The sequence below is a fragment of the Lynx canadensis genome, chromosome C1 (assembly GCF_007474595.2).
Source record: "Lynx canadensis isolate LIC74 chromosome C1, mLynCan4.pri.v2, whole genome shotgun sequence".
NCBI classification, from domain to species: Eukaryota; Metazoa; Chordata; class Mammalia; order Carnivora; family Felidae; genus Lynx; species Lynx canadensis.
In genome coordinates, this window is record NC_044310.1 from 127,991,452 (window position 1) to 128,007,561 (window position 16,110).

Sequence of the window (16,110 nt, forward strand, 5' to 3'; positions counted from 1 at the left end):
AAACAGAAAACCATTAACGATATAAGAACAGTAAGTCCTTACTTAACAATAGTTACTTTAAATTTAAGACATATAAAATGGCAGAATGGAGAAAAAAAATACAAGATCTAACAAAACACTACCAAGAAGAGACTCACATTAACCCTAATAACACACATAGACTTAGAGTGAAGGGATGGAAAAAAGTATTTCAAGCAAATGGCAATAAAAAAAAATCCAGGGTACCTATACTTATATCAGACAAAATAGACTTAAACTAAATATGGTGAAAGAGACAAAGAAGGTCATTATATAGTGATAATTAGGTCAATACATCAAGAACATATAACAATTATAAATATTTATGTGCCCAGTATTATAGCACGTAAGTATATAAAGCACATACTAACAAAGCTAACAGGAGAATAAACAGTAATACAGTAATAGTTGGGGACTTTAATACCTGTCAACAGTGTATAAATCATCCAGACAGAGAGTCAATAAGGAAACGGAAAATTTGGTTTTTTGCTTTTTCATTAATATAATTTATTGTCAAATTAGCTACCATACAACATCCAGCGCTCATCCCGACAAGTGCCCTCCTCAATGCCCATCACCCATTTTCCCCTCTCCCCCACCCCCCATCAACCCTGAGTTTGTTCTCTGTATTTAAGAATCTATTGTGGTTTGCCTCCCTCCCTCTCTGTTTGTAACTATTTTTTTCCCCTTCCTTTCCCCCATGGACTTCTGTTAAGTTTCTCAAGATCCACATATGAGTGAAAACATGATTATCTGTCCTTTGACTTATTTCACTCAGCATAATACCTTCCAGTTCCATCCACATTGCTGCAAATGGCCAGATTTCATTCTTTCTCATTGCCAGGTAGTATTCCATTGTATATATAAACCACATCTTCTTTATCCATTCATCAGTTGATGAACATTTACACTCTTTCCATAATGTGGCTATTGTTGAAAGTGCTGCTATAAACATTGGGGTACATGTGCCCCTATGAATCAGCACTCCTATATCCCTTGGATAAATTTATAGTAGTGCTATTTCTGGGTTATAGGGTAGTTCTATTTTTAATTTTTTGAGGAACCTCCACACTGTTTTCCAGAGCGGCTGCACCAGTTTGCATTCCCACCAACAGTGCAAGAGGGTTCCTGTTTCTCCACATCCTCGCCAGCATCTGCAGTTTCTTGAATTGTTCATTTTAGCTGCTCTGAGTGGTGTGAGGTGGTATCTCATTGTGGCTTTGATTTGTATTTCCCTGATGATGAGTGACATTGAGCATCGTTTCATGTGTCTGTTGGCCATCTGGATGTCTTCTTTGGAACAGTGTCTATTCATGTCTTCTGCCCATTTGTTCACTGGATTATTTGTTTTTCGGGTGTTGAGTTTGGTAAGTTATTTATAGATTTAGGATACTAACCCTTTATCCGATATGTCATTTGCAAATATCTTTTCCCATTCTGTCGGTTGCCTTTTAGTTTTTGTTGATTGAGGAAAGGGCAGATTTGAACAGCACTGTAGACCTAATAGACCTAACAGGCACACACAGAACATTCTATCCAACAACAGCAGAATCAGAATACATGTTCTTTTCTTTATGTATTTTTTTTTTTTTTTACTTTTTTAAAGAAAGAGAGAGAGAAAGAGAGGGAGAGAATTCCTAGCTGAACATGGAGCCCAACGTGGGGCTTGATCCCATGACCCTGGGATCATGACCTAAGCTGAAATCAAGAGCAGGACGGTCAACTGAATGAACCACCACGATGCCACTACGCATTCCTTTCACATAAACATGGAATGTTATATAGGTTAGAACACATGTTATGCCAGAAAGCAAGTCTTAGAAAATTCAACAGGATTGATATCATATCAATGTCTTCTCTGTCCACGATGGCATGAAACTTGAAATCAGTAATAAGAGGAAAACTAGAAAAATTACAAACACATGGATATTAGACAACACTGTCCTGAACAACCAGTGGATTGAAGAATAAATGAAAGGAGAAATATGTTTCCTCAGAGCACCTGGGTGTCTCAGTTAGTTGAACATCCAACTTTGGCTCAGGTCATGATCTCCCAGTTTATGAGTTTGAGCCCCACATCAGGCTCACTGATATCAGCCTGTCAGTGCAGAACCCACTTCAGATCCCCTGTCCCCCTCTTTGTGCCCCATCCCCACCCAATTGCACTCTCCCAAAAAATAAATAGATATTTAAAAAAAGTTTCCTCAAGAAAGACAAATGAAGAAAAACAACATACCATATCCCGTAACTTATGGGATACAGCAAAAGCAGTTCTAAGAGGGAAGTTTACAGCAGTAAATGCCTACATTAGGAAGCAAAAAAGATCCTTAATAAACAACCTAGCTCTGACCCTTAAAGAATATGGGAAAGGAAAACAAACTGAGCCTAAAGTTAGTCAAATAAAATAATTAATAAATATTAGAGCAGACATAAATGAAATAGAGAACAGAAAACCAATATAAAAGATTAGTAAACAGAGTTGGTTATTTGAAAAGATAAACAAAATTAACAAACCCATAGCTAGATTAGCCAAAGAAAAAAATATAGTAACTTCTAATTTAGAAATTATAAGTGAAAAAAGAGTTGTTAAAAACTGATACAACAGAAATTGATAGGATCATGAAGGACCACTCTGAATAGCTATAATCCAACAAACTGGACAACCTAGAAGAAATGGGAAAATTATTAGAAACATACGATTTACTAAGACTAAATCAGGAAGAAACAGAAAATCTGGTAGACCAATTACTATAAAGGAGATTGATTCAGTAATCAAAAATCACTCAACATAGAAGTGCCCAGGACCAGATGACTTTTCTGGTGAATTTTACCACACATTTGAAAAGGAATCAACACAATTCCTTCTCAAACTCTTCCAAAAAATTAAAGAGGATGGAACAGTCCCAAACTCATTTTAGGAGGCTAGCACTATCCTGATACCAAAACCAGGAAAGGACACAGCTAGAAAAGAAAACTATAGGTCAATAACCCTGATAAATATTGATGCAAACATTCTCAATAAAATACTAACAAACTGAAATTAGCAACACATTAAAATGATGGTATGCTATGATCAGGTGGGATTTATTTCTGGATGCAAACATGTTTCAATACACACAAATCAATCAATGTGATACATTACATTAATGGAAAGAAAGAATCTCAGTAGATGCAGAAAAAGCATTTGACAAAATTCAACATCCATTTATGATAAAAATTCTTAATAAATTAGGTATATAAGGAACATATCTCAACATAGTAAAGGCATTATATGAAAATTCCACAGCTAACATCATACACAGTGTTGAAAAGTTGGAAGTTTTTTCTCTAATATCAGGAACAAGACAAGGGTGTCCACTTTCATCAGTTCTATTCAACATAGTACTAGAAGTCCTAGCTAGAGCAATCAGGTAAGAAAAAAATAAAGGTATAAGAATTAAAAAGGAAGAAGTAAAATTGTCTCTATTTGCAGATGACATCTTTGTATAGAAAATCCTAAAGATTCAACCAAAAAAACCTAAAACAAAACGAAACAAACAAACAAAAAAACACCACTTGTTAGATTTAATCGATAAATTCAGTAAAGTTACAGGATACAAAATGAATATTCAAAAATTACTAGCATTTCCATACATTAACAACAAAATTTTTGAAAAATAAATAAATAAACCCTATTTTACAATGACATCAAAAACGTTAAAATGCTTAGGAACATACTTAAATAAGGAGTTGAAATATCTAACTACAAAACATTGAAGACAAATCAAAGAAGACACAAATAATGGAAAGGTATTTCATGTTCCTGGGTTAGCAGAATTAATATTGTTAAAATGTCAATATTACCGAAAGCCATTTATAGATTATGTTATCCCTATGAGGATTTCAATGACAATTTTTACAGAAATTGAAAATACTGCTGATTTATATGGATCACAGAAATCCCTAGAGAGCCAAATAAATCATAAGAAGAAAAAAGCAGGAGGCAGGACACTTTTTTATTTCCATCTATACTATAAATCTGTAGTTATCATGGGCACCTGGGTGGCTCAATCCGTTAAGCATTGACGCCATTGGCTCAGGTCATGATCTTATGGTTCGTGAGTTCGAGCTCCTCATCAAGCCCTGTGTCAATGGTGTGAAGCCTGCTTGGGATTCTTTCTCTTTTCCTCTCTTTGCCCCTTCTGCTTTCTTTCTGTCTCTCACAATAAATCAATAAACTTAGAAAAAGTTATAGTCATCAAAATAGTATGGTACTGGAATAAAAACAGATAAATGGAACAGAATTAAGGGCCCAGAAATTAACCCAAACATATATGGTCAAGTAATAGTTGACAGTGGAGCTAGAATACTTAATGGAAAAAAGAAAGTTTCTTCAATAAGTGGTTCTGGGATAATTGGGTACCATATTGTAAAAGAATGAAACTCAACCCATATTTTATACCACTTGCAAAAATTCCCTTGAAATAGATTAAAGAGTTAAATATAAGACCTGAAACCATGAAAATCCCAGAAACAAAATAGAGAATAACACTCCTTGACATGGATCTTGGTAATGATTTTTTGGATGTAACACCTTAACCACAAGAAACAAAATAAAATATACAGTGGGGCTATATAAAACTAAAAAAGTTTTTTTTTCTGCACAGCAAAAGAAACTATCAACAAAATGAAAAGATAACATACAGAATGGGGAAAAAAAAGTATCTGCAAACCTTGTATCTGATAAGGAGTTAATATCCAATATATTTAAAGAATCATACAACTCAATACATATGTCCATACAGACATACGTACATACATACATACATACATAATACATACTCCAATTTAAAAATTGGCAAAGGAACTGAATAAACATTTCTTCAAAGAAGATACTCAAATGGCCAACAGATATATAAAAAGATGCTCAACATCATTAGTAATTAGAGAAATGCAAATTAAAATTCAGATATTACCTCATGTGTGTTAGAATGACCACCGTCAAAAAGACAAGAGATAAATGCTGGTGTGGATGTGGGGAAAGAGAGCCCTTGTGCACCGTTGGTGGGATTGTAACTTGGACAGCAGTGTGAAGGATCCTCAAAAATAAAAATTGAACTACAGTATGGTCTTTCAATTCCGTTTCTGAGAATATAGCCAAAAGAAATGAAAACACTAACTTTAAAAAGGTATCTTCAGGGGCGCCTGGGTGGCTCAGTCGGTTGAGCATCCGACTTCAGCTCGGGTCATGATCTCAAGGTTCGTGCATTTGAGCCCTGCGTCGGGCTCTGTGCTGATCACTCAGAGCCTGGAGCTGCTTTGAATTCTGTGTCTCACTCTCTCTCTGTCCTCCCCCGCTCACTCTGTCTCTCTCTCACACACAAAAATAAATAAACATAACAAAAAATTAAAAAGATACCTTCACCCCCATGTTCATAGCACCATATGTATAATACCATTCATTGACACAACCTAAGTGTCCACTGATGGATGCATGGATAAAGAAAATGTGGATTGTAGAGTGTGTGTGTTGTATCTGTGTGTACATACACACACATATGTATACAGATGTATATATACATGTGTATATATACACACACTATATATATTGTATTAAATTAGTATAATTGGATATTATTCAAGCAGAATAAATGAGAAAACCCTACCATTTGTGAAGACATGGATGGACCTTTGAAGGCATTATGCTAAATGAAATAAATCAGACAGAAAAGATAAATACTACATGGTCTCACGTATATGTGTAATCTTTTTTAAAAAATGTTTTTTAATGTTTATTTATTTTTGAGAGAGAGAGAGTGAAAGTAGGGGAGGAGCAGAGGGAAATGGAGACACAGTGTGTAATCTTAAACAAACAAAAAAACAAACCCTCCTAGAAAAAGAGATCAGACTTATGCTTGCCAGAGACAGAGGGTGGGGAGGTGGTAGAAACAGAGGAAGGTGGTCAAAAGATAAAAACTTCCAGTTTTAAAATAAATAAGTAAATAAATATGTACATAAGTACATAAGGATGTAATATGTAGCATGATGACTATAGCTGACACTGCTCTGTGATATATAGGGAAGTTCAGAGAGTAAATCCTATGCGTGCCTGGGTGGCTCAGTCAGTTGAGTCACTGTTGATTTCAGCTCAGGTCATGATGTCACAGTTTGTGGAATCGAGCCCTGCATCAGGCTCTGCACTGACAGCACGGGGCCTGCTTGGGATTCTCTCTGCTTTTCTCTCTCTGCCCCTCCCCTGCTCGTGCTCTCTCTCTCTCAAAATAAATAAACATTTTAAAAGAAAAAAAGAGTAAATCCTAAGAATCCTCATCACAAAAAGAAATTTCTTTTTTACTTTTTCTTTTTTTCTTTATATTTTTATTTTATTTATCTGGTAAGATGGACATTAGCTAAACCTATTGTGTTCATCATTTCACAATAATGTAAATCAAACTATCATGCTGTATGTTTTAAACTTACATAGTGATGTATGTCAGTTATTTTTCGATAAAACTGGGAAAAAAATCAGAGGCATTTCAATAGGTTGGTTTTATTTTATTGAGAATCAGAAAGAAAAAAAGTTAAGTAACTTAAGTAGCATCCCCTTGGTTCCACATTCTAACCTAACGTAAACATAATTTTTGTTAAACAAGACATCTTTTACCTCAGATGAATTTGGCCAAAAAAGCAGGTTATCGAAAAAAAGTAAACTCCTAATCTTCCAGCTAAAATTTCTCGGTAATCCTTAATATTTTTTCTTCGTAATTTTAAACTCTTACATTTTCAAAATTGTCTTCCACACAACATTTTAGAAACTCTGCTTACTTGAATGTCTTTACCTGCTGAATCTTACATTGTCATAGGCATTCTGCATTTTAGTCCACTTTCTAAAATATCCAGTTTCACATAAGACTTGCTATGTGCCTGTTTTTTCTTCTTTGGGCTATCATTCTTATTCTCTTTTCAGATATCCCAATTAGTTTGACCGGTGTCAGAAAAATGCTACTAGTTTGGAGTCAAAATCATTAAAATAAGTAACATGTATTCTATCTTATTTCCCAAATGTATTCTTTTTTAAGCCAATCTCAGTTCTGGTTCATTTCTCTTCATTTCTCCATTCACATTTTATTCCCCAGTGTTATTTTCATGATGTAATCTTGTGATCATTCTCTAAATTAGAATCTGTTAGCTCAAAGCCACTGTTCTCTTGTTAGTCTGCTGTGATTGGGTGAGCTGCTACCAGATGGATAGCAGTGCTTTTGCTAAATCATTAGAATAACTGCTTTCAAATGGCCCAGATTAGTTGCAGTTTCACTTCCATAAAAATAACTTTTTAACTACATAACATATTTTGGAAGTATTAAATCCTATAAACAAACTACATAATTTAGAATAAGATTAATGAAAATGAACATACTTCCAATATTTGATACTCATACATTTTAATGACTTCTAACCAGTAATTTTTCCATGTGTCGTGTAGATTTAGCTCTTCGGGAATTTGTTAATTTATAGATTGGATCCTTATGTGGCTTTAACAAAGCTCTGTGTCAAATAACTTTTTAGGCTTCTTGTTAAATATGGCAAGATGAACATAATAATTTATCACTGCTATATTCTAGAACCCCACTTACCTAACAGTAAAGGAATAAAAAAGGCATAAACTCTCAAGGATGAGTATAATAGGGAAGGATCTGGCAGCTAAATAGAAATGTCACCAAATGTTGGGAGCCGGGAAGCAGACAGATGAGGGTTTTCACCGAGCAGAGTGGAAACCAGCTGAGAGTTCCCTTGCAGTTGAAAGATCTGCAGGAAGCAAATCAGTTTACATGGCGCAGCTGGAGGAGACACACAGCTATGTGGTTATCACATTTTCGCCTCTTCCAGGGCTCGGAGGAAGATATTTCACTGTCTTCTATGCAGTTATATTGGAGCCATTTGACTGATTTGGCCAATGAAATGTAGACAGAAGTAATGTAAGCCACTTCTAGGCTAAAGTTCTAAATCACTTTGGGCCATCTTCCTCCTCTGCCTTCCCTTCCTGAAGCTCCACGTGGAAGCCACGTGTATTCTAGACAGTGAATATATAAGATGAACACAAACTAGACCCTTAAGTCTTCAGGTAGAGTGCCTCCTAGGAGAGTTCACACTGAGCTGTATGCAAAAGGAAAATGAACAGTTATTTTGCTAAATCGTTCAGATTTCAGGGTTTATTGCCACAACCTATTTGATTCTAAGATTCTTTTTAAAAAATTTTTTTAATGTTTTATTCATTTTCTGAGAGAGAAAGAGAGCAGGGGAGGGGCAGAGAGAGAGAGAGATAGAGAGGGAGACACAGAATTCGAAGCAGGCTCCACGGCCCAGAGCCTGACATGGGGCTCAAACTCACGAACCATGAGATCATGGCCTGAGCTGTAGTCAGACGTTTAACTGACTGAGCTACCCAGGTGCCCCAAGATTCTTTTTTTTTTTTTTTAACATTTATTCATTTTTGAGAGACAGAGACAGAGTGTAAGTGCTGGAGGGGCAGAGAGAGAGGGAGACACAGAATCTGAAGCAGGCTCCAGGCTCTGAACTGTCAGCACACAGCCTGATGGGGGGCTTGAACTCACGGATGATGAGATCACAACCTGAGCTGAAGTCGGACATTTAACTGACTGAGGCACCCAGGCGCCCCATTAATACAAGATTCTTGGGAGGCCTAACAATTATAGACGCTAAGTAACTCTGATGATAGATGTGTCCAATAGGCCTAAAAGTTACTCCCTTACCTATAGAATGTAGTGTAAACATGAAACATCATTCTGTGAATATGCAGATAGAATGCAGATCTATATGTAGTTTGTGAGAGTGCCCTGACAGCTCCCTTCCTCCAATCAGCTTTCATGGAGCTAACATCCAGGTCTATACAATGAAGCAAGGACAGGGGAATTCCCATCTTGGGAAAAAGGTGAGCGTTAGGCAGTCTACCCTAATGGACAAACAATGTGAACGGTCACTTCACAAGAGATGAAGTCTGAATAGTCATTAAAGATTCAAGAAGAATATAAAGCTCAATGGTAAGCTCAAAAAACAAATGTAATTTTCCAACATTTTGAAAAAAGTAAGTCTGATAATACCTCTTTAAGGCGTGTAAGAAAAGAGAAATCTCATAATACCTAGTACATTTGATTATATGAATATTTATGGCCCAACTCAAGGCAAAAATACTGAAGAAAATATTTTACACATGTGTAGGACAGAGACATAAAAAGAGGCTCAATTCATAATCCTTTGGAATTGCAAGAAATTAACCACAACCAAAAGGTGCAGTAATGGGTAAATGAATAAATGAATTGCTATATACTCATACAAACAGTAAAAATAAATGAACATTATCTGTATTTGTCAACATAGATAGATCTAAAAGTCATAATATTAAGTGAGGAAAATAATTTCCAGAATAATATGTTTAATAAAACATTAAGGAAGACATTTAGCAACATGCAAGACAATGAATGCTATATGATAGTTATGAGCATATACATATTTATCTAAAGTATAAAAACATTGTAGAGAATACTAAAAATCAATGTCAGGTTAGTGGCTGTGTCTGAAAAAGACAGCTTGAAATGCATCACAAGAGACATAGGGAACTTTATCTGAATTTGTAATTTTTGTTTATTTAACAAAATTTGACATAAATGTTCATTTCTGCTAGTAAAGTCTTAGAGTATGTGTTATATAAGTCTACTTTTCTGAATGTTTGAGGTATTTAACATTATTTTAACTGCTGAAGTTTTGATGAAGGGAGGATACCTTTCTCTTGATTTTTATCTTATATGAGTTTCTGTTCTTTTTTTTCTAAATAAAGAGATTTCCTTATATTTCCATAGGAAGTAAGAATTATTAGAGTAATTTTTAGTTTCAGTGATTTCCTTTACAGTGAATACTTATGAAGTAATTTACAAATGATGTATTCTGTATATGTCAAGGAGATATAATTACATAGCATCTCTTTTTTAAAAAGACAAATCCACAGTTTATGTCTGTTTTATTAAAAATACCACCTTCTATGAAAAGTTTTATTCCCATTTCTATGTGTAGACATAATATTTCTTATGGGCTTTAGTTTATAAGGTGATTTTACACATACTAAAAGTTATTATGACTATGATAGGGGGTGAGTAAATCACATTTTATTATTTTTTCCTGCAGATAGTGAAGCTAAGTAGCCGGGAGACTAAGGTCATGCTAACATATTGTGATGCAAACTTCAAGTCTCAAATATTTCTTATTCACCACTTAGTGCTTGTCTACCTATTCCAGTAAAATGGAATTTCACTGATCAAAGTAGACCAGGGATCTATGTGGCAGCTTTTATGATTTTTTTTAACCAAGAAGGTAGGTTTGTGAGAATAACACTAAAAATAAGTAAATATGGGCACCTGCGTGGTTCAGTCGGTTAAGCGTCTGACTCTTGGTTTCGGCTCAGGTCGTGATCTCATGGTTCATGAGTTTGAGCCATGCATTGGACTCTGCTGACAGTATGGAGCCTGGTTGGGATTCTCTGTCTCCCTCTCTCTTTGCCCCTTCCCTGCCCATGCTCTCAAAAATAAATAAACATTAAAAAAAATAAGTAAGTAAATATGTAATCAGTGGAACATATGCTCTTCCTAGTTCCAAAAATTAGGATCCCTTTTCAAAAATGCAAAATTTCCTGATTATTCCCTGCAACTCCTTGCAAGTCTTGTTATCCATTCTACTGATCCGGTAGGAAAATCATTCTGGGGAAGATGAGCAACCGAGAGTGAAAGCTGGTAAATGGGAAGAACCAAACCAAAACCACCACAACTGTAGACAGAGAACTGTATCGTGTGGGACCTTCTTTATAAAAGGAATTAAGTCCATCTTGGAAGGTGAGACTTTTCTCTAAAACATGCAAATTTTGTGTATTTCTAAAAACACACAAATTGAAAAACATCACTAAATTTCTATATTAGTGTGCTAGGGCTGCCTTAACAAAGTATCACTGACTGGGTGGCTGAAACAACAGAAATTAATTTTCTCACTGTTCTGGAGTCTGGAGAGTTCAAGATCAGGTGTCAATGAGGTTGGTTTCTTCTGAGCTCTCTCTCTTTTGCTTGTAGACAGTTGTCTTCTCTCTGTGTCTTCACATAGTCCTCCTTCTCTGTATCTGTTTCCTAATCTCTTCTTGTAAGGAGACCATTCATATTGGATTCGGGCTAACCCTAGTGACCTCATTTTAACTTAATACCCTTTCTAAAGACTCTTCAAATAGAGACACATTCTCAGGTACTGAGGGTTAGTACTTCAATATATGAATTTGGAAGCCCATAACAATTTCTGAAAAGTGAAAACCTAGAAACTTCTTGATGTTTCTGTTGTATTATACACCAAAAGAGACAGTCTTCTCCCCGTACCTCCACAATGCACAGAGACAGTACATTCTGATACAGGTGGGGCATTTTCAAGAGAGGTTCTTCCTAGTATGTCTTAACCCCAAGCTCCCAAAATGTAACATTGGAGTGAGCAATGGTAATAAGGTATACATTGTCTTTTTTCATTTTGAAAGGAATATGATCTGAATAGACTTGAATACACACACACACACACACACACACACACACGGTTTATCTTATATCATTGTGACTTCTGAAAGCCACACTAACTCTCCATGGCTTCATGAAGGAATGAAAGATATCAATATGGAAACCTCACTATAATTTGCTTAAATTTGATCATGTTTTATTCTCCCCTGCACATAACCTTCTATAATCCCTTTCCCTGTTGTTGACTCTTCCTTATCAGCATTATTTTCACAAGTCAGAAACATGCAGAACAACCATTACCTAATCCTGATTAGTTCATTACTCCACCAGATTTCACTCGCCCACTTTGGGAAGTCAGTATTTGAACATATATTGACTTGTGTTCCTGTCAAAATTATCCTTTTCTTCCCCAAGGTAATGGATGCCTTTGACATAATAAGGAAAAGGCTAACAACAAAAAAAGTAAAAAAAAAAAAGAACACTGATTAATATGTAAAATATTATTTTCCTGGTGGGGTCTGATTTTCCTCAGTTAAAATTATTTAATGCTCAGTTAAATCCAAATTTCTTAGCTGATGACGTGAAGTCTTTCCAGACATAATTTTGAAGAATTCACAAACCTAGTATCTATCCACTTTCCTCTTTGAACTTTATGCTTTATAAATTGACAAATTATGACAGTTGACAAATTGGTTTTTACTTCCCCCCGCCCTTTGGTGTGCTCGTAAATGTTTAAGTACCTGTTCTTGGGGGTGGGGTGTCAGGGTAAGGTTGGGCTGGGGGGCTTGATTAGTAGCATCTGTTGATTTTTGCAGTGTAAATACTCCTACCATGGCCATTTTTAAGCTGAGTGAAATCAACTGGCTTGCAAAATTCGTGAAAAGTTGCTAGTTAGTTCTTGTGAAACAGTACATCCAGCTCTGGCATAACACTGGTTTCCATCCCCACAAAGTTTTATATCAAGGCTTCAAATATACTATTTTGGTGACCTAAAATAGTCTTCTTTCTGTGCCTGGGAAGCTCCTATCAATCTTTAAAAGAAATGCAGCTCATATGTCCTTCTCTCTTAGAAACCCTCACCCCCTCCCATCCTCCTGGCCTTTCCAGATGGTCTATTACTGACTCATCAACTTTTCTCCTCATCATTATAAATTATTTCATGTTGAATTCATCACATTATCACTTATCCCATCTCTTTATTTATTTGTTTCCCAACTAGATTGTTAGTATTTGATAGCACCTGAATTTTGCAAATGAGGAAACTGATGCTCAGAGCCTAACGGTGTGGGGAAACATGATACCACATTTGTTTTTTTCATAGCCCAGAATGAAAAGAGTGGATAGATCAATACTCTACAGCTTACCTTTACCTTTGTTTGACCTTAGACAAATGGTTTAGCCTTCTTGAGCTCAAATTTTCTACAATTGGAGATAATAATACATAAACTCATGGGATTGTTGCGAAAAAGTACCTGTGAGATACAGCACAGTGTGTGTGACACGTGGGAACCAGTCAGTAAATGGCAGCTGTAAGTTATAGTGCAGGTGACAACACACTAGAAGAACCTCCTTCTTCGTCTTCTTCTTTTTTTTTGTATTTTATTATATTTGTTATTTTAATTTTTTACATTTAAATTTTAGCTAGTTAACATACAGTACGATATTGGTTTCAGGAGTGGAATTCATCATTTACAACACCCAGCGCTCATCACAAGTAGCCTCCTTAAGGCCCATCACCCCTCTAGCCCATCAACCCCATCCGCCACCCATTTCCCTCCATCAACCCTCAGTTTATTCTCTATCAGTAAGAGTCTCTTGCGGTTTGTTTCCCTCTTTCCTCTCCCCCACCCTCCCACATGTTCATCTGTTTTGTTTCTTTAATTCCACATATGACTAAAATCATATGGTATTTGTCTTTTTTTGATTGATTTTGCTTAGCATAATACATTAGCTCCATCCTCATTGTTGCAAATGGCAAGATTTCATTCTTTTTGATGGCTGAGTAATATCCCATTCTATATGTGTACCACATCTTCCTTATCCATTCACCAGTCAGTGCACATATGGGCTCCCTCTGTAGTTTGGTTGTTGCTGGTAATGTCGTTATTTCTCATAATGCTTTGCACAAGGTATAAGTGTGTACATGTGTGTTTTGCTAGAGTGAAATCACTTCACAGTTGCAGATAAAAGAGAACATACATTTTTAAGATGTATGTTCTTCATTATTTTATCATGATGCCTCTAACATTTTTTAAAATCCTTTGAAAGCTCATATCAAATTTCAGGGTTTTTTTTCCCCCTTAACAGGCACTTCATAATGTTGGTTGCATCTGTTTAATCTACACCCTACTGTTTTTTTTCTTCTATTCTTTCAGCCTTTGCACACAAGACTCCTTCCCTTTGACTGTCCAGTCCTGCATCATGCCGAAAGACTGTGAAACCACTGAGTGGTCGTCTTGGAGCCCTTGCTCCAAGACGTGTCGTTCAGGAAGTCTCTCACCAGGATTCAGAAGCAGGAGCCGGAATGTGAAGCACATTGCTATTGGAGGTGGAAAGGAATGCCCTGAACTTCTTGAGAAAGAGGCCTGCATTGTTGAAGAACTTTTGCAGCCATGTCCCAGGTATTGTGCATTCTTTGGGATGAGTATTCAGTGTTCTACAAAACCTCATTTTATGTGGTGTAGGGATCTCAACAACAATAACAGTAGCTGTGACTTTTTTAAAAAAGTTTTTAACGTTTATTTATTTTTGAGACAGAGACAGAGCATGAACAGGGGAGGGTCAGAGAGAGAGGGAGACACAGAATCTGAAACAGGCTCCGGGCTCTGAGCTGTCAGCACAGAGCCTGACGTGGGCTCGAACTCAAAGACTGTGAGATCATGACCCAAGCTGAAGTCAGACGCTCAACCGACTGAGCCACCCAGGCGCCCCAGTAGCTGTGACTTCTAACTGTTGTGTCTTTACTCAGTATAGAGATCCATACTAAGCAGTCTAGCACAGTGCTTTAAGAGCATGGGCTGTGTTGATTCCCTGGGCTCTAATCCTATTTCTGTGATTTTCTAAATTTGTGAACTTCAGCAAGGAACTTAAGTATAGTGCCTTAGTTTACTCATTTAGCACTACTAACTTCATCCAGAACCTGGCACATAATAATTGCTCAATAACCATTAGTTATCATTGCCTGACATGTCACACCTGATTTTTGTAACAAGAGGCTATTCATAGCATCGTCATTTTGTAAATGAGGCTGTTGTTGCTTAAATATTTTTTCATGTCACATAGCTAATGGATGGTGACACCCCAGTTCTAATGCAGTTCTGTCTCTAAATGTTACTGCTACCCTATGAAACTGTTTCTAATATACAGCCCCTAATACATTGTCTAATGTATACAGAGTCAATCCCTAATACATGCTACCCTATGACATTGTCTCTAATGCAGAGAATTTTGAGAAAAACATTGACCTAGATTAGTAGCTGTATTTTAATATTTTTATATTGTTTATATTTTGCCTGACTGTAGATATGACCCTTGGTGAAGGCCTCCAGTATATTTTTCTCTGTGTTCTTGTGTTATGGTAGGCCAAGTCTGATAATGACATAAGTCATTTGCAGCTGGCTATTCAGAAGTCTTTGGGGGACAAATCTGTGGTAATTCCTGCTGGACAGCTGCCCTGAGCTCTATCTGTTAAATATGTAGCTATTTTAGATAGACCTTTCCTATTGTTTTTTTGTAGTTTGTAGAATTTGAGAATCAGTTCCCCAGTGAAAAGTAAAATGAGGCAAAAAAAATATCTTCTTGTAGCAATTAATCTAACAGTCAAACTCAACAGGCATTATTGATGAGCTTAGCTATTTCTTGCACCTGAAATAATGTGTATATTGGGTGGGGCAGGGGTAGAGGAATAAAGGGACAAATGCCTGTTGTCAGATTCTTAGCCACTCACTTCCTCCACCTCACCATTGAAATCAGTGTGCATTCAAGTCTTCACATACTGATTGTTCATTTTTTACCAAGTTGACCCCTTAGATTCATATCATTCTGTACCTCAGAAGCAGAAGAGATAGATGTAGTTTATTATCCTTTACAGATTAACTTACTGTCTCACAGAATTCTCCCTAGTTGTGTATGTGTCCAGTCTTTAAAAACACTGATATTAGGGGGTGCCTGGGTGGCTCACTCAGTTACATGTCTGACTCTTGATTTTTGGGTCAGGTTGTGATCTCACAGTTGTGAGATGGAGTCCACATCAGGCTCCATGCTGGGTGTGGTGCCTGCTTAAGATTCTCCTACTTCTCCCTCTGTCCCTCCGTGCTCACAGTCTTACACTCTTTCTCTCTCTAAAAATAAAATGAAAACACTGATACTAAGGGACAGCATGGGATTTGGAAATGACATAAAGCCTGAGATCTTTGTTCTTTTTGATTTTGGGTAGACCTGGATCAAAATTATATTACCATCACTTATTAATTATGTGTTTTGGGGAAAGCTATACAACTTCTATAAGACATTTCCCTTTTCAATAAAATGTGTCTAATTATACTGCCTGTGTTGAGGGTTG

The 16,110-nt window shown here is 36.4% G+C and overlaps 1 protein-coding gene across 1 annotated transcript in view; it reads left to right on the forward strand.

The window, feature by feature from the left end:
- Positions 1–16,110, forward strand: part of THSD7B (thrombospondin type 1 domain containing 7B) — a 744,220-nt gene that overhangs the window by 185,324 nt on the left and 542,786 nt on the right. The window contains 1 exon segment of the mRNA XM_030327713.1: positions 13,925–14,170. Within this exon segment, the coding sequence (XP_030183573.1) occupies positions 13,925–14,170 (246 nt within the window).